The sequence below is a fragment of the Scyliorhinus canicula genome, chromosome 21, assembly GCF_902713615.1.
Source record: "Scyliorhinus canicula chromosome 21, sScyCan1.1, whole genome shotgun sequence".
In the NCBI taxonomy this organism is placed as follows: domain Eukaryota; kingdom Metazoa; phylum Chordata; class Chondrichthyes; order Carcharhiniformes; family Scyliorhinidae; genus Scyliorhinus; species Scyliorhinus canicula.
The window spans coordinates 10,286,678-10,311,017 of NC_052166.1; the positions used below are offsets into that span (position 1 = coordinate 10,286,678).

Consider the following 24,340-nt stretch of genomic DNA (forward strand, 5'->3'; position numbering starts at 1 on the left):
CACTGTCTCCATCAAACACTCCCAGGACATGTAGAGCATGGGGTGGGCTGCAGTGTGCTTCTCCTGACATACAGTACTGTAGGGCTAACTGTATCTGTGTGTTTCTCTCATTGACATACAGTAATGTAGGGTTAACTGTATGTGTGTTTCTCACTGATATACAGTACTGTAGGGTTAACTGTATCTGTGTTTCTCTCACTGACATACTGTAGGGTTAACTGTATCTGTGTGTTTCTCACTGACATACAGTAATGTAGGGTTAACTGTATCTGTGTGTTTCTCACTGATATACAGTACTGTAGGGTTAACTGTATCTGTGTTTCTCACTGACATACTGTACTGTAGGGTTAACTGTATCTGTGTGTTTCTCACTGATATACAGTACTGTAGGGTTAACTGTATCTGTGTTTCTCACTGACATACAGTACTGTAGGGTTAACTGTATCTGTGTTTCTCTCACTGACATACAGTACTGTAGGGTTAACTGTATCTGTGTGTTTCTCACTGACATACAGTACTGTAGGGTTAACTGTATCTGTGTGTTTCTCTCACTGACATACAGTACTGTAGGGTTAACTGTATCTGTGTTTCTCGCTGACATATAGTACTATAGGGTTAACTGTATCTGTGTGTTTCGTTCACTGACATACAGTACTGTAGGGTTAACTGTATCTGTGTGTTTCTCACTGACATATAGTACTGTAGGGTTAACTGTATCGCTGTTTCTCACTGACATACAGTACTGTAGGGTTAACTGTGTCTGTGTTTCTCACTGATATACAGTACTGTAGGGTTAACTGTATCTGTGTGTTTCGTTCACTGACATACAGTACTGTAGGGTTAACTGTCTGTGTTTCTCACTGATATACAGTACAGTAGGGTTAACTGTATCTGTGTGTTTCTCACTGACATACAGTACTGTAGGGTTAACTGTATCTGTGTTTCTCTCACTGACATACAGTACTGTAGGGTTAACTGTATCTGTGTGTTTTTCACTGACATACAGTACTGTAGGGTTAACTGTATCTGTGTTTCTCGCTGACATATAGTACTATAGGGTTAACTGTATCTGTGTGTTTTTCACTGACATACAGTACTGTAGGGTTAACTGTATCTGTGTTTCTCGCTGATATATAGTACTATAGGGTTAACTGTATCTGTGTGTTTCGTTCACTGACATACAGTACTGTAGGGTTAACTGTATCTGTGTGTTTCTCACTGACATACAGTACTGTAGGGTTAACTGTATCGCTGTTTCTCACTGACATACAGTACTGTAGGGTTAACTGTATCTGTGTTTCTCACTCACATACAGTACTGTAGGGTTAACTGTATCGCTGTTTCTCACTGACATACAGTACTGTAGGGTTAACTGTATCTGTGTTTCTCACTGACATACAGTACTGTAGGGTTAACTGTGTCTGTGTTTCTCACTGACATATAGTACTGTAGGGTTAACTGTGTCTGTGTGTTTCTCACTGACATATAGTACTTTAGGGTTAACTGTATCTGTGTGTTTCTCACTGACATACAGTACTGTAGGGTTAACTGTATCGCTGTTTCTCACTGACATACAGTACTGTAGGGTTAACTGTATCTGTGTTTCTCACTCACATACAGTACTGTAGGGTTAACTGTATCGCTGTTTCTCACTGACATACAGTACTGTAGGGTTAACTGTATCTGTGTTTCTCACTGACATATAGTACTGTAGGGTTAACTGTGTCTGTGTGTTTCTCACTGACATATAGTACTTTAGGGTTAACTGTATCTGTGTGTTTCTCACTGACATAGTACTTTAGGGTTAACTGTATCTGTGTGTTTCTCACTGACATACAATACTGTAGGGTTAACTGTATCTGTGTGTTTCTCACTGACATATAGTACTTTAGGGTTAACTGTATCTGTGTGTTTCTCTCACTGACATACAGTACTGTAGGGTTAACTGTATCTGTGTGTTTCTCTCACTGACATACTGTACTGTAGGGTTAACTGTGTCTGTGTTTCTCACTGACATATAGTACTGTCGGGTTAACTGTATCTGTGTTTCTCGCTGACATACAGTACTGTAGGGTTAACTGTATCTGTGTGTTTCTCACTGACATATAGTACTGTAGGGTTAACTGTATCTGTGTGTTTCTCTCACTGACATACAGTACTGTAGGGTTAACTGCATCTGTGTGTTTCTCTCACTGACATACAGTACTGTAGGGTTAACTGTATCTGTGTGTTTCTCTCACTGACATACAGTACTGTAGGGTTAACTGTATCTGTGTGTTTCTCACTGACATATAGTACTGTAGGGTTAACTGTATCTGTGTTTCTCACTGACGTACAGTACTGTAGGGTTAACTGTATCTGTGTTTCTCACTGATATACAGTACTGTAGGGTTAACTGTATCTGTGTGTTTCTCTCACTGACATACAGTACTGTAGGGTTAACTGCATCTGTGTGTTTCTCTCACTGACATACAGTACTGTAGGGTTAACTGTATCTGTGTGTTTCGCACTGACATACAGTACTGTAGGGTTAACTGTATCTGTGTGTTTCTCACTGACATACAGTACTGTAGGGTTAACTGTAACTGTGTTTCTCGCTGACATATAATACTATAGGGTTAACTGTATCTGTGTGTTTCGTTCACTGACATACAGTACTGTAGGATTAACTGATTCTGTGTTTCTCTCACTGACATATAGTACTGTAGGGTTAACTGTATCGCTGTTTCTCACTGACATACAGTACTGTAGGGTTAACTGTATCTGTGTGTTTCGCACTGACATACAGTACTGTAGGGTTAACTGTATCTGTGTTTCTCACTGACATACAGTACTGTAGGGTTAACTGTATCTGTGTTTCTCACTGACATACTGTACTGTAGGGTTAACTGTGTCTGTGTTTTTCACTGACATACAGTACTGTAGGGTTAACTGTATCTGTGTTTCTCACTGACATATAGTACTGTAGGGTTAACTGTATCTGTGTGTTTCTCACTGACATACAGTACTGTAGGGTTAACTGTATCTGTGTGTTTCTCTCACTGACATACAGTACTGTAGGGTTAACTGTATGTGTGTTTCTCACTGACATATAGTACTGTCGGGTTAACTGTATCTGTGTGTTTCTCACTGACATACAGTACTGTAGGGTTAACTGTATCTGTGTGTTTCTCACTGACATATAGTACTGTAGGGTTAACTGTATCTGTGTTTCTCTCACTGACATACAGTACTGTAGGGTTAACTGTATCTGTGTGTTTCTCACTGACATACAGTACTGTAGGGTTAACTGTATCTGTGTTTCTCTCACTGACATACAGTACTGCAGGGTTAACTGTATCTGTGTGTTTCTCTCACTGACATACAGTACTGTAGGGTTAACTGTATCTGTGTGTTTCTCTCACTGGCATAAAGTACTGTCGGGTTAATTCTCCAGGGTCTAATAATCTTCATCCCAGAGTACTTAAGGAAGTGGCCCTAGAAATAGTGAATCAATTGGTGGTCATTTTCCATAATTCTGGAGAGTCTGGAATGGTTCCTAGGGATTGAAGGGCAGTGAATGTAGCCCTGCAATTCAAAAAGGGAGATAGAGAGGAAACAGGAAACTATAGACCAGTGTGCCTAACGTTGGTTGCAGTGAAGTTGCTGGAGACCATTATCAAGCATTTCATAACAGATCATTTGGAAGCAAATGAAAATCAGGCAAAGTCAGTATGGATTTATGAAAGGGAAATCATGCTTGACAAATCATAGAATCCTAGAATTTACAGTGCAGAAAGAGGCCATTTGGTCCATAGGGTCTGCACCAACCCTTGGAAAGAGCACCATACACCCCCGCCCTATCCCCATCACCCAACAGCCCCATCTAACCTTTGGAAACTAACGGGGAAATTTAGCATGGCCAATCCATCTAACAGGCACATCTTTGGACTGTGGGAGGAAACCAGAGCACCTGGAGTAAACCCATGAAGACACGGGGAGGAAGTGCAAACTCCACACAGTCACCTGAGGCCAGAATTGAACCTGGGTCCTTGGAACTGTGAAGCAGCAGTGCTAACCACTGTGCCACTGTGCGCCCCAAAATCTACGAGAATTCTTTGAAGATATAACTAGTAGACTTGGCCAGGGAAAACCGGTAGATGTGTTTTAATTAGAACATAGAACATACAATGTAGAAGGAAGCCATTCGGCCCATCGAGTCTGCACCGACCCACTTAAGACCTCACTTCTATCTCCGCAACCCAACAGCCCCTCCTAAACTTTGGTAGCAAAAATAGGGAAGGCAAATTATTATTGGAATGAGTGCAAATTGAGAGTGGTGGGTACTCAGCGGGGTGTCCTCGTGCATCAGTCACTGAAAGTAAGCGTGCAGGTACTGCAGACAGTAAAGAAGGAAAATAATGTTGGCCTTCGTAGCGAGAGGATTTGAGTATGGGAATGGAGATAGAACATAGAACATAGAACAGTACAGCACAGAACAGGCCCTTTGGCCCTCAATGTTGTGCCGAGCCATGATCACCCTACTCAAACCCACGTATCCACCCTATATCCATAACCCAACAACCCCCCCCCCCCAACCTTACTTTTATTAGGACACTACGGGCAATTTAGCATGGCCAATCCACCTAACCCGCACATCTTTGGACTGTGGGAGGAAACCGGAGCACCCGGAGGAAACCCACGCACACAGGGGGAGGACGTGCAGACTCCACACAGACAGTGACCCAGCCGGGAATCGAACCTGGGACCCTGGAGCTGTGAAGCATTTATGCTAACCACCATGCTACCCTGCTGCCCCTGCTGCCCACAGACCAGATGTTTTACTGCAATTGTATAGGGCATTGGTGAGGCTGTACCTGGAGTATTGTGTGCAGTTTTGGTGTCCTTATCTGAGGAAGGATGTTCTTGCTCTGGAGGGAGTGCAGCGCGTGTTTATCACGCTAATTCCTGCAATGGTGGGACTGTCATATGAAAAGTGACTAAATCGGTTAGGATAATAATCATTGGTGTTCAGAAGAGTAAGAAGGGGTTGCAAAGAAATTTACAAAATTCTAACAGGATTAGATGGGATAGATTCAGAAAGAATATTCCCGGTGGTGGGGGAGTCCAGAATTAGGGGCCATAGTTTGAAGAGAAGGGATAAACCTTTTAGGACTGAGGTGAGGAGAAATGTCTTCACCAGAGAGTGGTGAATCTGTGGAATTTACTGCCATAGAAAGTAGTTGAGGCAAAAACTACAAAACTAATTTTACGAACGAAATTAAATATACTCTTGGGGCTCAAGAATCAAGGGATATGGAGGGAAGCCGGGATTTGGGTGTTGAATTTGGTAATCAGCTGTGAATTGCAGAGCAGGCGCAAAGGGAGTCCTCCTGCTATTTCCTGTGTCTGCTTCTATGTACAGCAGGATTAACTGTACCTGAGTGTTACCACCGCTGACATACAATACTGTAGGGTTTTTTGCTCCTGTAATTAAACGGCCCATCTCAATGTGTCCGATACAGTGGTTAATCCCCAGGAGTGGTTTCTTCCAGAGCTGGGATAATGTTCGGGCAACGATAGCAACACAGACCAGAGGGGCTCCCATTCCAGGACCTGTCAAGACAAAGAAACAATCCAATAATCCCGAGCAGATAGGTCCCCAAAATACTGAGAGAGGCAAGGGAGGAAATTGCTGGGGCCTTGACAGAATTTCTTGCTATCCCACTGGCTACCGGGTGGCACGGCGGCAGGTTAGCACTGCTGCTCATGGCTCCAGGGACCCGGGTTCAATTCCAGCCTCGGGTGACTGTCTGTGTGGAGTTTGCACTTCCTTCCCGTATCTGCGTGGGTTTCCTCCGGGTGCTCCGGTTTCCTCCCAGTCCAAAGGTGTGCCTGTTTGGTGGATTGACCATGCTAAATTGCCCGTTAGTGTCCAAAAGGTTAGGTGGGGTTACATTTTTGAAAAATTCATTTACAGGATGTGGGTGTCGCTGGTTAGCCCAACATTTATTGCCCATCTCTAGTTGCCCTTCAGAAGATGGTGGCGTTGCCTTCTTGAACCGCTGCAGTCCTTCAGGTGTCGGAATACCCACTGGGCTGTTGGGTAGGGAGCTCCAGGATTTTGGCCAGCGACAGCGAAGGAACGGCGATATATTTCCAAGTCAGGGTGGTGAGTGACTTGGAGGGGAATCTCCAGGTGATGGGGCTCCCAGGTATCAGCTACTCTTGTCCTTCTAGATGGTAATGCTTGTGCGTTTGGAAGGTGCTGTCGAAGGAACCTTGGTGATTTACTGCAGTGCATCTTGCAGTTGGTACACAAGACTGCCATTGTTTTTCGGTGGTGGAGGGTTTGAATGTTTGTGGAAGGGGAGCAATCAAGCGAGCTGCTTTGTCCTGGATGGTGTCGAGCTTCTTGGCTGTTGTTGGAGCTGCACTCATCCAGGCAAGGGAAATGTATTCCATTACACTCCTAACGTGCTTTGTAGATGATTGACAAGCTTTGGGGGGGTCAGGAGGTGAGTTACTCGCCGTAAGATTCCTAGCCTTTGACCTGCCCTGGTAGCCACAGTATTAATGTGGCTAGTCCAGTTCAGTTTCTGATCAATGGTAACCCCCAGGATGTTGATTGTGGGGGATTCAGAGATGGAAATGCCACTGAATGTTAAGGAGCGATGTTAGATACTCTCTTGTAGGAGATGGTATTTGCCTGACACTAGTAATGCGCTAATGTAACTTGTCACTTGTCAGCCCAAGTCTGGACATTGTCCAGGTCTTGCTACATTTGAATATGGACTGCTTCATTATCTGAGGAGTCGTGAATAGTGCTGAACATTGTGCAGTCATCCGCAAACATCCCCATGTCTGACCTTATGATGGAAGGCAGGTCATTGATGAAGCAGCTGAAGATGGTTGGGCCGAGGTTACTACCCGGAGGAACTCCTGCAGTGATGTCCATGGGCTGAGACGATTGGACTCCAACCACCACAACCATCTTCCTTTGTGCCAGGTATGACTCCAACCAGCAGAGAGATTTCCCCTTGACTCCTATTGACTCCAGTTTAGCTAGGGCTCCTTGAGACCATACTCGGTCAAATGTTGCCTTGATAGAACAAAGAACAAAGAAAAGTACAGCACAGGAACAGGCCCTTCGGCCCTTCAAACCTGCGCTGACCATGCTGCCCGTCTAAACTAAAATCTTCCACACTTCCGGGCTGGTATCCCTCTATTCCCATCCTATTCATGTATTTGTCAAGATGCCCCTTAAATGTTACTATCGTCCCTGTTTCCACCACCTCCGCCGGCAGCGAGTTCCAGGCACCCACTAACCCTCTGTCTAAAAAACTTACCTCGTACATCTCCTCTAAACCTTGCCCCTCGCACCTTAAACCTATGCCCCCGAGTATTTGACCCCTCTACCCTGGGAAATAGTCTCTGACTATCCACTCTGTCTATGCCCCTCAAAATGTTGTAGACCTCTATCAGGTCCCCCCTCAACCTCCTTTCTTCCAGTGAGAACAAACCACGTTTATTCAACCTCTCCTCATATATAATGCCCTCCATACCAGGCAACATCCTGGTAAATCTCTTCTGCACCCTCTCTAAAGCCTCCACATCCTCTGGTAGCGTAGCGACCAGAATTGAACACTATAATCCAAGTGTGGCCGAACTAAGGTTCTGTACAGCTGCAACATGACTTGCCAATTTTTATACTCAATGCCCCGGCCAATGAAGGCAAACAACTAAGGTAGCCGATGGTCAGGACATCAAAGCGTGTAGTGAGGCAGTGGGGAAGGTAACACTGACAAAGGAGAGTACTTGCAGGCATGGAGATGGGTTGAAGTGTGTATACTTCAACGCAAGAAGCATCAGGAATAAGGTGGATGAACTTAAGACATGGATCGGTACTTGGGACTACGATGGTGGCCATCACGGAAACCTGGATTGAAGAGGGGCAGAAATGGTTGTTGAAGGTTCCAGGTTATAGACGTTTCAATAACATTAGGGAGGGTGGTAAAAGATGTTGGTGGGGGGGGGTGGCATTGTTAATTAGAGATAGTATAACAGCTGCAGAAAGGCAGTTTGAGGAGGATTTGCCTACTGAGGTAGTATGGGTCGAAGTCAGAAATAGAACATAGAACAGTACAGCACAGAACAGGCCCTTCGGCCCTCGATGTTGTGCCGAGCAATGATCACCCTACTCAAACCCACGTATCCACCCTATACCCGTAACCCAACAACCCTCCCCTTAACCTTACTTTTTTTTAGGACACCACGGGCAATTTAGCATGGCCAATCCACCTAATCCGCACATCTTTGGACTGTGGGAGGAAACCGGAGCACCCGGAGGAAACCCACGCACACACATGGAGGACTTGCAGACTCCGCACAGACAGTGACCCAGCCGGGAATCGAACCTGGGACCCTGGAGCTGTGAAGCATTTATGCTAACCACCATGCTACCGTGCTGGGAAAGAAGCAGTCACCTTGTAGGAAGTTTTCTATAGGCCCCCCAATAGCAGCAAAGATGTGGAGGAACAGATTGGGAAACAGATTTTGGAAAGGTGCAGAAGTCACAGGGTAGTAGTCATGGGTGACTTCAACTTCCCAAATATTGAATGGAAACTCTAGATCAAATAGTTTGGATGGGGTGGTGTTTGTGCAGTGTATCCAGGAAGCTTTTCTAACACAGTATGTAGATTGTCCGACCAGAGGGGAGGCCATATTGGATTTGGTACTTGGTAATGAACCAAGACAAGTGATAGATTTATTAGTGGGGGAGATAGTGACCACAATTCTGTGACTTTCACTTTAGTAATGGAGAGGGATAGGTGCATGGAACAGGGCAAAGTTTACAATTGGGAGAAGGGTAAATACAATGCTGTCAGACAAGAACTGAAGTGCATAAGTTGGGAACATGGGCTGTCAGGGAAGGACACAATTCGAATGTGGAATTTGTTCAAGGAACAGATACTACCTGTCCTTGATATGCATGTCCCTGTCAGGCAGTGAAGAGATGGTCGAGTGAGGGAACAATGGTTGACAAGAGAGGTTGAATGTCTTAAGAGGAAGGAGACTTATGTAAGGCTGAGGAAACAAGGTTCAGACAGGATGCTGGAGGGATACAAGATAGCCAGGAGGGAACTGAAGAAAGGGATTAGGAGAGCTAAGCGAGGGCATGAAAAATCTTTGGCGGGTAGGATCAAGGAAAACCCCAAGGTCTTTTACACATACGTGAGAAATATCAGAATGACTAGAGTGAGGGTAGGTCCGATCATGGACAGTAGCGGGAGATTGTATATTGAGTCTGAAGAGACAGGAGAGGTCTTGAACGAGTTCTTTTCTTCAGTATTTACGAATGAGAGGGGCCATATCGTTGGAGAGGACAGTGTGAAACAGACTGGTAAGCTCAAGGAGATATATGTTTGGAAGGACGATGTGTTGGGCATTTTGAAAAAGTTGAGGATACACAAGTCCCCCGGGCCTGACGGGATATATCCAAGGATTCTATGGGAAGCAAGAGATGCAGAGCCATTGGCAATGATTTTTTCGTCCTCACCGTCAACAGTGGTGGTACCAGTGGATTGGAGAGTGGCGAATGTCGTGACCCTGTTCAAGAAAGGGAATAGGGATAACCCTGGGAATTACAGGTTCGTTAGTTCTACTTCGGTGGTCGGCAAAGTAATGGAAAGGGTACTGAGGGATAGGATTTCTGAGCATCTGGAAAGACACTGCTTGATTAGGGATAGTCAGCACGGATTTGTGAGGGGTAGGTCTTACCTCACAAGTCTTATTGAATTCTTTGAGGAGGTGACCAAGCACGTGGATGAAGGTAAAGCAGTGGATGTAGTGTACATGGATTTTAGTAAGGCATTTGATAAGGTTCCCCATGGTAGGCTTGTGCAGAAAGTAAGGAGGCATAGGATAGTGGGAAATCTGGCCAGTTGGATAACAAATTGGCTAACCGATAGAAGACAGAGAGTGGTGGTGGATGGCAAATATTCAGCCTGGAGCCCAGTTACCAGTGGCGTACCGCAGGGATCAGTTCTGGGTCCTCTGCTGTTTGTGATTTTCATTAATGACTTGGATGAGGGAGTTGAAGGGTGGGTCAGTAAATTTGCAGACGATACGAAGATTGGTGGAGTTGTGGATAGTGAGGAGGGCTGTTGTCGGCTGCAAAGAGACATAGATAGGATGCAGAGCTGGGCTGAGAAGTGGCAGATGGAGTTTAACCCTGACAAGTGTGAGGTTGTCCATTTTGGAAGGACAAATATGAATGCGAACTACAGGGCTAACGGTAGGGTTCTTGGCAATGTGGAGAAGCAGAGAGATCTTGGGGTCTATGTTCATAGATCTTTGAAAATTGCCACTCAAGTGGATAGAGTTGTGAAGAAGGCCTATAGTGTGTTCGCGTTCATTAGCAGAGGGACTGAATTTAAGAGCCGTGAGGTGATTATGCAGCTGTACAAAACCTTGGTCAGGCTACATTTGGTGTACTGTGTGCAGTTCTGGTCGCCTTATTTTCGGAAGGATGTGGAAGCTTTGGAAAAGGTGCAAAGGAGATTTACCAGGATGTTGCCTGGAATGGAGAGTAGGTCTTGCGAGGAAAGATTGAGGGTGCTAGGCCTTTTCTCATTAGAACGAAGAAGGATGTGGGGCGACTGATGGGGCTTATAAGATGATCAGGGAATCTATAGAGTAGACAGTAAGCAAAATCAAATTCGCCATCCAAGGGTCAGACGACGGCTTCCACAGATCATGGGAGCCATTCACGCGAATGTTCCTGGACCTGTTTGTGGCCAACGAACAAGAGGAAGAATAGCCAGGTAGCCAAGAATCAGGGGAAATTAGTCAAGAATCAGGGGAAGGTAGCCAAGGCATGAAAGGGGGAGATAGACTTGGAGGGGGGGGGGGGGGGGGGGGGGGGGGGGGGGGGGGGAACGGCTAAACCTGAGGAAAGAAAGGAAAACCACGGTGGGGGAGGAGGGGGGTGGGGGGAGGCGGGGGGGGGGGGGGGGAGACAGCTAAACCTGAGGAAAGAATGAGGAAAAAATGGAGGGGGGGACGGGACAAGTGAGGAGAACCAGCTGGGTGGGGCGCCGGGGGCAGGGAAACGGGAGCCGGAAGGAAGGCACGGGATGCCAAAACGTGCATGACATCTCGAGGAGCGGCGAACAAGGAAAATAAAGATGGAGGACGGGGGAGGAGCAGCAGAAGCGGAGGCGAGCGTGGGGACGGCAGCGAGACCCCGTCCGGGAGAGAAGCAGGCGACAACAGCAACACAACACAGCCAAGTATCGCACACTGTAATTATCTCCCCGGCACCCAAATGTTCATCCTGGAGTTCAGTTACTAGTGGTGTACCGCAAGGATCTGTTTTGGGGACACTGCTGTTTGTCATTTTTATAAATGACCTGGAAGAGGGTGTAGAAGGATGTGTTAGTAAATTTTCAGATGACACGAAGGGCGGTGGAGTTGTGGATAGTGCTGAAGGATGTTATAGGATACAGAGGGACATAGATAAGCTGCAGAGCTGGGCTGAGATGTGGCAGATGGAGTTTAATGCGGAAAAGTGTGAGGTGGTTCACTGTGGAAGGAGTAACAGGAATGCAGAGTACTGGGCTAATGGCAAGATTCTTGGTAGTGTAGATGAACAGAGAGATCTCGGCATCCAGGTACATAAATCCCTGAAAGTTGCCACCCAGGTTAATAGGGCTGTTAAGAAGGCATATGGTGTGTTAGCCTTTATCAGTAGGGGGATTGAGTTTTGGAGCCACAAGGTCATGCTGCAGCTGTACATAACTCTGATGCGGCCGCTCCTGGAGTACTGCGTGCAGTTCTGGTCACCACAGTTCACAGTTCTGCCCTGCCTGCAACAGTAGTAGACTCACCAACTTTAAGGGCATTTAAGTGGTCACTGGATAGACATATGGATGAAAATGACTCCCCTGTGTGGAGTCTGCACGTCCTCCCCCTGTGTGCGTGGGTTTCCTCCGGGTGCTCCGGTTTCCTCCCACAGTCCAAAGATGTGCGGGTTAGGTGGATTGGCCATGCTAAATTGCCGTAGTGTCCTAATAAAAGTAAGGTTAATGGGGGTTGTTGGGTTACGTGTATAGGGTGGATACGTGGGTTGAGTAGGGTGATCATGGCTCGGCACAACATTGAGGGCCGAAGGGCCTGTTCTGTGCTGTACTGTTCTATGTTCTATGTTCTAAAATGGAATAGTGTCGGTCAGATAGGCTTCAGATCGTTTCACAGGTCGGCGCAACATCGAGGGCCAAAGGGCCCGTACTGCGCTGTAATGTTCTATATGTTCTAATCTCCGCCACCCCCGCCCCCCACCACCCCCCCGCCCCCCCACTACCCCGCAAACAGTCGCCTACTTACGTGGTGTAAATAATTTTGCCAGATGTACAGAGCTGCCGCTGTCAAGCTGGTGCACAATACCCCACCAGTTAGTCTATTTCATATTTTATTGTATTTTATGTTGGGGTGTGCCCTTCTCTTCTAAACATGTGTATATATATGTTTTTTATTCTGTGTACATAACGGTAATTATACCTTGTTCAAAAACCCAATAAAAACATTTATAAAAAAAAATAGTAGACAGTCAGAGACTTTTTCCCCGGGTGGAACAAACCATTACAATGGGACATAAATTTAAGGTGAATGGTGGAAGATATAGGGGGGATGTCAGAGGTAGGTTCTTTACCCAGAGTAGTGGGGGCATGGAATGCACTGCCTGTGGAAGTAGTTGGGTCGGAAACATTAGGGACCTTCAAGCGGCTTTTGGATAGGTACATGGAATACGGTAGAATGATGGGGTGTCGATTAATTTGTTCTTAATCTCGGACAAAAGTTCGGCACAACCTCGTGGGCCGAAGGGCCTGTTCTGTGCTGTATTTCTCGATCTTCTATGTTGTATGCCGTATGCCTTCTTGACTACCTTCTCCACCTGTGTTGCCCTTTCAGTGACCTGTGGACCTGTACACCAAGATCTCTCTGACTGTCAATACTCTTGCTCTTGATGTCAAGGGCAGTCACTCTCACCTCATCTCTGGCATTTCTGGGTTACGGGACAGGGTAGAGGCTTAAGTAGGATGCTCTTTCCATAATAGGAATCCAAAGGCCGGTGCACACTCGATGGGCTGAATGGGCTCCTTTTGCACTGTACATTCTACATGTATCTATATAGATGAGGTTCCAGTCAACTGGAGAATGGCTAATGTCATTCCTTTAAGAAGTAAGGATAATCCAGGAAATTACAGGCCGGTGAGCCTTCCATCAGTGTAGGGAAATTATTGAAGAGGATTCTTTAAATCAGGATTTAATCCCATTTGGAAGCAAGTGGACCTATTAGCAAGGGGCAGCATGGTTTTGTGATGGGGAGGTCATGTATCACTAACTTGATTGAGTTTTTGAGGAAGTGACGGAGATGATTGATGATAGGTCAGTGGATGTTGTCAGCATGGATTTTGATAAGGGCTGTGACAAGATCTCTCATGGCAGACTGGTTCAAAAGGTGAAGTCACATGGGATCAATGGAGAGCTGGCAAGATGGAACAGAACGGGCATGGTCATGGAAGACAGAGGGTAGCAGTGGAGGGGTGACATGATGGGTCTACAGGTCACTGTAAGTGGCAACACATGTGGAGAAGGTAGTCAAGAAGGCATACGGCTTGCCTTCATCGGCTGGGGCACTGAGTATAAAAATTGGCAAATCATGCTAATTTGGTCGCCTCATTATAGGAAGGACGTGGAAGCTTTGGAACGGGTGCAGAGGAGATTTACCAGGATGTTGCCTGGTATGGAGGGAAAATCTTATGAGGAAAGGCTGATGGACTTGAGGTTGTTTTCGTCAGAGAGAAGAAGGTTAAGAGGTGACTTAATAGAGGCATACAAAATGATCAGAGGGTTAGATAGGGTGGACAGCGAGAGCCTCCTCCCGCGGATGGAGGTGGCTAGCACGAGGGGACATAGCCTTAAATTGAGGGGTAATAGATATAGGACAGAGGTCAGAGGTGGGTTTTTTACGCAAAGAGTGGTGAGGCCGTGGAATGCCCTACCTGCAACAGTAGTGAATACGCCAACATTGAGGGCATTTAAAAATTTATTGGATAAGCATATGGATGATAAGGGCATTGTGTAGGTTAGATGGCCTTTAGATTTTTTCCATGTCGGTGCAACATCGAGGGCCGAAGGGCCTGTACTGCGCTGTATCGTTCTATGTTCTATGTTCTATGCTGCAGTTGTATAGAACCCAAGTTAGGCCACACTTGGAATACAGTGTTCAATTTAGGATGCCACCCCACTAGAAGGACGTGGAGGCTTTAGAGAGGGCACAGAAGCAGCTTACCAGGATGTTGCCTGAGGATTAGCTCTGAGGAGAGGTTGGATAAACTCGGTTTGTTCTCACTGGAACTTCGGAGGTAGAAGGGCGGCCTGATAAAAGTCTATAAAATTATGAGGGGCGTGGACAGAGTGGATAGTGAAGCTTTTGCCCAGGGTGGAATAGTCAATTACTAGGCAACACAGGTAGGTTTACGGTGCGAGGGCAAAGTTTAGAGGGAAGTGTTTTACACAGAGAGTAGTGGGTGCCTGGAACTTGCTGCTGGAGGAGGTGGTGGAAGCAGGTACGATGGTGACGCTTATGGTGTGTCTTGACAAATACACGAATAGGCTGGGAATAGAGGGATATGGGCCCCGGAATTGTGGAATGTTTTGGGTTAGACAGGCAGCACAGTCAGTACAGGCTTAGAGGCCAAAGAGCCTGTACTTTTCTTTGTTATTTGAGACTATCCCTCTTATCCCCAAACTCTCCAATCAAAATCCATCCCTCTTGTCCCCTACTGTCCCCTCACCGAACTTTCCTCCAATTCCCTAACCCTCCCATCGAAGACTTTCTAACCTCCTAACTCTCCCATCAATGTCCATCCCTCGAATCAACTAACCCTCCTGTTGAAGACCACCTCTCCAATCCCTCGACCCTCCCATTGAAGACCTTCCCGCACGGTAGCAGAGTGAGTAGCACTGTTGCACCACACTCCAGAGTCCCAGGTTTGATTCCGGCTTGGGTCGCTGTCTGTACGGAGTCTGCAATTTCTTCCCGTGTTTGCGTGGGTTTCCTCTGAGTTTCCTCCCAGAAGTCCCGAAAGACGTGCTGTTAGATGAATCGGACATTCTGAATTCTCCCTCAGTGTACCCGAACAGGTGCCGGAGTGTGGCGACTCGGGGTATTCACAATAACGTAATTGCAGTGTTAATGTCAGCCTACTTGGGACACTAATAAAGATTTTTATTAATGTTAATCCCCTAACTCTCCGGTCAATGCCAACCACTCCAGTCCCCATACCTTCCCATTGAAGACTATTAATCTAATCCCTTACCTCTCCCTGTAATCCCCTAATTCTCCCATCAATGTCCACCACTCTAAATCCAAACTCTCCCATCGAAACAACCCCTTCATTCCCCTTACTCTCCCATCGAAGACCACCCCTCCAATCCTGCAACTCTCCCATCAATATCCATGTCCACCACTCTAATCCCGTAACTCGCCCATCAAAATCACCTCTCCAATTCCCTAATGCTCCCATCGAAGACCACCTCTCTCATCCCATAATTCACCCAGTGAAACGACCCCTCTGGTTCCCTAACTCCCCCATCAAAGACATGCGATTTAATCCCCTAACTGCCCTCCACATAGATTATTTCTATAATCCCCGAACTCTCCCATTCAAAAAGAACCCTCTAATCCTCTAATATTCCCGACAAAGACCACCCCTCTAATCCCGTAACTCTCCCATCGATGACCACTCCTCCTATCCCAGCCCCATCCTTCACCCACCCTGACACCCAGACCCTCCTTCACCCAATCTGACACCCACACCAACCTTCACCCACCCTGAAACGCAGATCTTCCCTCACCCACCCTGACACCCAGACCCATCCTTCGCTTCCCAGACACCCAGGCCCATCCTTCACCTTCCCGCCCCCCTCCACCGCCGACAACCCAGTCCCATCCCTTCACCCCCCCAGTCACCCAGACTCAACCTTCACCCCCCCCCCCCCCCCCCCCCCCCAGACACCCAGGCCCATCCTGAACCCAACCTGACACCCAGACCAATCTTTCACCCCCACTGATACCCAGACCCATCCTTCACCGCCCAGACACCCAGACCCATCCTTCACACGGCCCTGGCACCCAGACCCATCCTTCACTTCCCAGACACCCAGGCCCATCCTTCACCCCCCCCCCCACCAACACCCAGTCCCATCCTTCACCCCCCAGATCCTTCAAACCCCCCCCCCCACCGACACCCAGTCTCATCCTTCACCCCCCAGATCCTTCAACCCCCCCCCCCCACCGACACCCAGTCCCATCCTTCACCGCCCAGACACCCAGACTCATCCTTCAACCCCCCTGAAACCCAGACCCATCCTTCACCCCCCAGAAACCCAGGCCCATCCTGAACCCACCCTGACACCCAGTCTCATCCTTCACGCCCCCAGACACCCAGATCCATCCTTCATCCACCGTGACACCCAGACGCATTCTTCACCCTCCCTGACACCAAGAACACATCCTTCATCCACCCTGACACCCAGACCCATCCTTCACCCACCTTGAAACCCAGACCCATCCTTCACCCCCCCGACACCCAGTCCCATCCTTCACCCCCCCAGAAACCCAGTCCCATCCTTCACCCCCCAGAAACCCAGGCCCATCCTGAACCCACCCTGACACCCAGTCTCATCCTTCACGCCCCCAGACACCCAGATCCATCCTTCATCCACCCTGACACCCAGACCCATCCTTCACCCACCTTGAAACCCAGACCCATCCTTCAGCCCCCCGACACCCAGTCCCATCCTTCACCCCCCCAGAAACCCAGGCCCATCCTTCACCACCCCGACACCCAGACCCATCCTTCACCCACCCTGACACCCAGACCCATCCTTCACCCACCCTGACACCCAGACCCATCTTTCACCCGCCCTGACACTCAGACCCATCCTTTACCCCTGACCCAGACACATCCTTCACACACCCAGACCCATCCTTAACCCACTCTGCCCTGCTCATCTTGTTGATGCCCCAGGTTTGTACTGTTCCACAGAGGCAGATTCATGTCACCCTTGGTTTGATTTTCATACCTTTTGTGTAAGCAATACAATCGATCTCCTCTGGTTTGATACCTGCCAGTTCCAAGGCATCACTCGTCACATCGAGAACACAAGCCTTGTGATGTTTGGCTGTGTCACTCGGCAGGAAACCTTCAACAAAGTACGAGATTAGACACCATTCCATAATTCACATCAGTTATCAGTTCATTCATACATAAACCCACACCCTCTAATGGATCCCCACTGGATGCCTTCATTAGATTCCAGCCTGTAATTCACTCCCGGGTATCTGATATTCCATATATAAACCATCCCGAACATCACGAATAGATTCCAGAATGTCACCCGCTCCCGGGTATCTGTTTTTAACCTTGTCCCTCGCCTAAGGTATGGTGCTCCTCAGCTTAAACTACCACCAGTCAGCTCTCCCCTCAAAGGAGAAAGCAGCCTGTGGTCATCTTTGACTAAGTCGACTCCACCTTACCTAATCTCTATATAAGCCACACAGAACCCATTGGTTTAATTCCAGTCTGTAACTCACTCCCAGGTATCTGTTACACGATATGTAAACCACACTGAACCCCTTGATTATATTCCAGTCTGTAACTCACTCCCGGGTATCTGTTATTCTATATATAAACCACCCCAAACCCCTCGATTAGATTCCAGTCTGTAATTCACTCCCGGGTATCTGTTATTCTATATATAAACCCCCCTGAACCCTTCGATTAGATTCCCGTCTGAAACTCACTCCCGGGTATCTGTTATTCTATATATAAACCACCCTGAACCCTTCGATTAGATTCCCGTCTGAAACTCACTCCCGGGTATCTGTTATTCTATATATAAATCACCCAGAACCCCTCGATTAGATTCCAGTCTGTAACTCACTCCCCGGTATCTGTTATTTGTTACATAAACCACCCGTTCTGCTGCATTGGATTGTTGACAATATCTCTGTGCCCTGTTTACGTGCGATCTCTGTTGCCTACCTTGCCCAGGTGGTGTAATGTAAGTCCTTCTCGGATTGGACAATACCACGCCATCCTTAATGATGCCAACACCAATTTTATTGGCACTGCCCTCAAATCCGATAACAATCGTCATGGCAACACCCTGAAGGGCAGATGAAAAAAAGGCTGACGGATTAGCATTTCAGCTACTTGCAGTTTGAGCTCCGGTGTCACTGCCATCTCCTGTAACTGAACTTTGTTCCCCTTTAACTCACGGCCAATTACAAGGGCAATGGAATATCAACGAAAGGAGGTTTTACTGGTTGCACAGAACCTTGGTGAGACCACATCAGAGTTCTGTGTACAGTTTTGGTCCCCGTATATGAAATAGGATTTAAATTCATGAGAAACAGCTCGCAGGAGGCCTACGAAACTCATTGGTGGGATAAAAGGGTTCGCCTTTATGTTGGATTTATAGCCAAAGAGATAGAGTATAAAAATAGGGAAGTGTCGGCGGAACTATACAAGGCATTGGTGAAACCGCACCTGGAGTATTGTGCACAGTTTTGGTCCCTTTTTTTGAGGAGAGATGTAGTTGCATTGAAGGCAGTTCAGAGGAGGTTCTGATTGATTCCACAGGTGAGGGGTTTGTCTTATGAGTAGAGAATGAGCTATTTAGACCTATACACTCCCACTATTAGAATAATGAGATGAGATCTAATTCACGTAAATAAGATGAGAAAAGATATTGTCAAAGTAGACACAGAGTGGATGCTTCCTCTTGTGGGGAAATCTAGAATGAGAGGTCATAGTTTTCGGATAAGGGCTGGCAGATTTAAACTGAGATGAGCAACGAACAAAGAAATGTACAGCACAGGAACAGGCCCTTGGGCCCTCCAAGCCTGTGCCGACCATACTGTCCGTCAAACATAAAACCTTCTACACGTCCAGGGTCCGTATCCCTCTATTCCCATCCTATTCATGTATTTGGCAAGACGCCCGTTAAACATCACTATGGTACCTGCTTCCACCACCTCCTCCGTCAGAGAGTTCCAGGCACCCACTAGCCTTTCTATAAAAAACCTTCCCTTGCACACTCCTCTAAACCTTGCCCCTCGCACCTTAAACCTATGTCCCCTACTGATCGACTCTTCCAACCTGGGAAAAGCTTCTGACTATCCACTCTGTCCATGCCTCTATTAATTTTGTAGACCTCTATCAGGTCGCCCCTCAACCTCCATCTTTCCAGTGAGAACAAACCTCATAGCTAATACCCTCCATAGCCGGCAACATCCTGGTAAACATCTTCTGTACCCTCTCCAAAACCTCTGTGGCAGTGTGGCGACCTTTATTCCAAGTGTTGTCTAACTTAGGTTCTATGCAGCTGCAACATGACTTGCCAATTTTTATACTCAATGCCCGGTCAATGAAGGCAATCATGTTATATGCTGCCTTGACTACCTTCTCCACCTCCATTACCACTTTCAGTGACCTGTGGACCTGTAGACCCAGATCCCTCTGCCTGTCAATACTCTTGAGGGTTCTGCCATTTACTGTTATTTCCCACTGTATTAGACCTTCCAAAATGCATTACCTCAAATGTAATCGGCTTAAAATCCTCTGTCATCTCTCCACCCAAGTCTCCAACCAATCGATATCTTGCTGTAGCCTCAGAGAGTCCTCATCGCTATCCACAATTCCACCAATCTTTGAGTCGTCCGCAAACTTACTAATCAGACCAGTTACATCTTCCTCCAAATCAACACTACAAACAGCAAAAGTCACAGCACTGATCCCTGTGGAACACCACTTGTCACAGCCCTCCATTCAGAGAAGTAGCCTTCCACTGCAACCCTCTGTCTTCTATGACCGAGCCAGTTCTGTAGTAAGGAGAAATTACTTCTCTCAAAGGGTCAGGAATCCCTGGAATTCATGACACCAGGAGTGTGGTGGATGCTGGGACTTTGAATTTAAGGAGTAGATAGAAAGATTTTAAATTAGAAATGGATTGAAGGGTCTCAGAAAACGGGCAGGACTGTGGAGTTGATGTCGAGAGGAAATCAGCCATGATGGTATTGAATGGCGGAGCAGGTTTGAGGGGCTGAATTGCCTGCTCCTAGCTCTGATGTTCTTGTGTATCTATGAGGAAAGGTTGAGCAGATTGGACCTTTAGCCACTGGAGTTTAGAAGAATAAGAGGTGATCTTATTGAAACAGGCAAAGATTCTGAGGGGGCTGGACAGGTTGGGGACTGGAAGGATCCTCTTATGGGGGAAACATGATCAGTTTAAATGAGTCTCCCTTTCACAATGGGAGATGAGGATAATTCTTTACGCTTGGCTGAGGAATTTCCTCCCCCAGAGAGCATGGAGGCTAGCTCATTGAATATGTCCATGGCTGAGTTTGACAGATTACTGATAGAAGGGAGTCCAGAGTCAGAGAGGACTGGCAGGAAGATGGAGTTGACAGCACAGCCAGATCGGTCATGACCTTACTGAAGAGCAGAAACGGGCTCAAAGGACTGAACCAACCTCCACCTGAATCCTATGTACAGCTGCCCAATTTCTAGATTAATGTCGAGATTGTAACCAACACACCATATATTGGCTAACAAAGGTAGAGATATATTTCTGTCATAAAACAATTTCATAGATACACATATAGAACAAAGAACAAGAACAAAGAAAATTACAGCACAGGAACAGGCCCTTCGGCCCTCCCAGACTGCGCCGATCCAGATCCTTTATCTAAACCTGGCTCCTATTTTCCAAGGATTTACTTCCCTCTGTTCCCCGCCCGTTCATATACCCGTCTAGATGCCTCTTAAATGATGCTATCGTGCCCGCCTCTACCACCTCCGTTGGTAAAGCGTTCCAGGCACCCACCACCCTCTGCGTAAAAAACTTTCCACACACATCTCCCTTAAACTTTCTCCCTCTCACCTTGAATTCGTGACCCCTTGTAACTGACACACCCACTCTTGGAAAAAGCTTGTTGCTATCCACCCTGTCCATACCTCTCATAATTTTGTAGACCTCAATCAGGTCCCCCCTCAACCTCCATCTTTTCAATGAAAACAATCCTAATCTACTCAACCTTTCTTCATAGCTAGCACCCTCCATACCAGAGAACATCCTGGTGAACCTCCTCTGCACCCTCTCCAAGGCATCCACATCCTTCTGGTGATGTGGCAACCAGAACTGCACGCAGCATTCCAAATGTGGCCTAATCAAAGTCCTATACAACTGTAACATGACCTGCCGACTCTTGTACTCAATACCCCGTCCGATGAAGGCAAGCATGCTGTATGCCTTCTTGACCACTCTATCAACCTGCGATGCCATCTTCAGGGTACAATGGACCTGAACTCCCAGATCTCTCTGTACATCCATTTTCCCCAGGACCCTTCCATTGACCATATAGTCCGCTCTTGAATTTGATCTTCCAAAATGCATCGCCTCGCATTTGCCTGGATCGAACTCCATCTGCCATTTCTCTGCCCAACTCTCCAATCTATGTATATTTATTTGTATTCTCTGACAGTCCTCCTCGCTATCTGCAACTCCACCAATCTTTGTATCATCTGAAAACTTGCTAATCAGACCACCTATACCTTCCTCCAGGTCATTTATGTAGATCACAAACAACGGTGGTCCGAGCACGGATCCCTGTGGAACACCACTAGTCACCCTTCTCCATTTTGAGACACTCCCTTCCACCACTACTCTCTGTTCTAGATCATGTATATGCTCCTATATTTTATGGATACACATATATATCATGCATACAATCCTATATTCTTTTACAGACACAAATATATTGCATACAATCCTATACTATTTTATAGACACATATATATATATCATCGGAGATCATATATTATTTTATAGACACATATATATAGTGTATACGAGCCTATATTATTTTATAGACACATGTACATTGTGTACATGAGCCTATATTATTTTATAGACACACATATATTGTGCATATGTGCTATATACAATGCCATGGATCTCTGTGGCAGGACATGAAAGCACACAAAGAAAGGGAATAGGAGCAAGAGTAGGGCTATTCAGCCCAACAAAGCAGCTCCTCCACTCGATACAATAATGGTTGATCTCGGGTTTCAACTCCATTTTTATGCCTGCTCCCGATATCCCTTAATTCTCACCAAAATTCTGCGTCCCTTAGTCTTAAGTGGATTCAACGAGGCAGGGCACCCACGACCCTCTGGGGAAGAGAATTCCAAAGATTCACAACCTTTTGAGTGAAGTAATTTCTCATCTCAGTCCTAAATGATCCATCCGTGGTCCTGAGACTGTGTATTAGATTCCCCGACCAGCGGGAACAATCTCTCAGCGTCGACCCTGCCAAACCACTTTAGAATATCATACTTTTCAATGAGATTGCCTCTCATTTGTCTAAACTCCAGAGAATATACACCCAATTTACACAACCTCTCATCAGATGAAAATACATATGAATTGGAAACGGGAGTGGGCCACTCTGCTCCGCGAGCGCTCCCTGCCATTCAATAAGATTGTGGCTGACCTGATTGTAACCCCATTCTTGCCTTCCCTGAGCTAGCTCTGCCTTAAATATGTTCAAAGACTCTGCTTCTGCTGCCTTAGGGGCTTGTTTAGCACAGTGGGCTATACAGCTGGCTTGTAATGCAGAACAAGACCAGCAGCGCGGGTTCAATTCCCGTACTGGCCTACCGAACAGGCGCCGGATTGTGGCGACAAGGGGCTTTTCACAGTAACTTAATTGAACCCTACTTGTGACAACAAGTGATTATTATTAATATTACTTTTGCGGAAGAGAGTTCCAGAGACTCACGACCCTCTGAGAGAAAATATTTCTTCTCAGCTTTGCATTCAATGGGCGATCCCTTATTTTTAAAGTGACCCCCCAGTTCTAGATTCTGACACATGGAAACATCTCCTCGATATCTACCCTCTCAATACCCCTCAGGATTTTAAAGATTGTGATCAAGTCGCCTTTTACTCTTCTAAACTCCAGCAAACACAACCCTGACTTCTCCAACCATTTCTCATAAGACAACCTATCCATTCCTGGTAGTGTATCTGGTAAACCTTCTCGGACCTGCCTCCAACACATTTAAATATTTCCGTAAATAAGGAGACCAATACTATACAGAATACTGCAGATGTGGTCTTACTAATGCCCCATGTAACTGAAGCATAAACTCCCACCTTTTATAATTACTGACTGTACCTGTACACTAGCCTTTTGCGGTTCATGCATTCGGACAGCCAGATTCCTCTGGATCTCAGAGTTCAAAATTCTCTTACCATTTCGATTAGTTTCTTTTTCATTCTGCATGCGAAAATGTACAATTTCGGGGGGGGAGGGGGTGAACAGCCAGCTGTCGTGGTGCACTATAGGTAAAAAACGGGACGAGGTCCTACAAGCTGAATTCAGGGAGATAGGAGTTAAACTAAAAAGTAGATCCTCAAAGGTAGTAATCTCAGGATTGCTACCAGTGGCACGAGCTAGTCAGAGTAGGAATGCCAGGATAGATAGGATGAATGCGTGGCTCGAGAGATGGTGCATGAGGGAGGGATTCAAATTCCTGGGGCATTGGAACCGGTTCTGGGGGAGGTGGGACTAGAACAAATCGGACAGTCTGCACCTGGGCAGGACTGGAACCGATGCCCTGGTTCGGTCACCACTATGTCACCATCTTCCCCTTACATAAAGCGAAAGCAATTGAGGTCCCAGCACTGATTCCTATGGGTCACTAATCATCACATCCTGACAACCAGGAAAAGACACATTTATGTTAACTGTGTTTGCTCTTCGCGAGCCAATTTCAATCCAGGACAATTAGTACCTGTGAGCTATTATTTTTCATAATAATCTTTCTAAGCACAGAGCATCAAATATTTCGCCCTTGTTCACAACAAGTGTTCATTGCTGAAAGACGGTCATTTAGTTATTTCAACATGCTTTCGCTTTGCCAAACCCTTGATAACTAGTCTGACTGGTTAATCATAGAAGAACCCCCTCACTCTCAAATCTCCTCCTCTACAACCGAATCTTTAACTTTGATTCCTTTTAAATTCATTTTCTCACCCGGCCTCCAGATCACTACCGGTGTCGGGGGAAGCCTTTCACCCGGGCGCCGTCTCTTCCGCCCCGTTAAATTTACTGCCCCGCCCCCTTCGCAGATTTCCGGTCCCTCCAGCTATCCGTTCCCCCTCCCCTCTCCGCTCAAAGGTATGTTTCCGGTCCGCTTCCCGGCCAAACTGAGCGTGC

General features: G+C 46.7%; 1 protein-coding gene across 4 annotated transcripts in view; it reads right to left on the minus strand.

Annotated features, from left to right (window-relative positions):
- The window catches only part of LOC119955555 (O-sialoglycoprotein endopeptidase), a 42,768-nt gene extending 18,459 nt beyond the window's left edge, over positions 1-24,309 (minus strand). For 3 of the 4 annotated variants that reach the window (XR_005458490.1, XR_005458491.1, XR_005458492.1), the window contains exons 1-3: positions 18,096-18,219; positions 17,134-17,253; positions 5,420-5,595 (exon numbers count right to left, since the gene is read on the minus strand). Coding sequence is in view for 1 of the 4 variants with exons in the window: in XM_038781847.1 (XP_038637775.1) it covers positions 5,420-5,595; positions 17,134-17,253; positions 18,096-18,210 (411 nt within the window). In the remaining 3 variants the exon portion in view is untranslated. Of the gene's footprint in view, positions 1-5,419; positions 5,596-17,133; positions 17,254-18,095; positions 18,220-24,157 lie in introns of those variants that run through there. The other variant, XM_038781847.1, reaches the window with a different exon arrangement.
- Between the last annotated feature and the right edge of the window lie 31 nt (positions 24,310-24,340).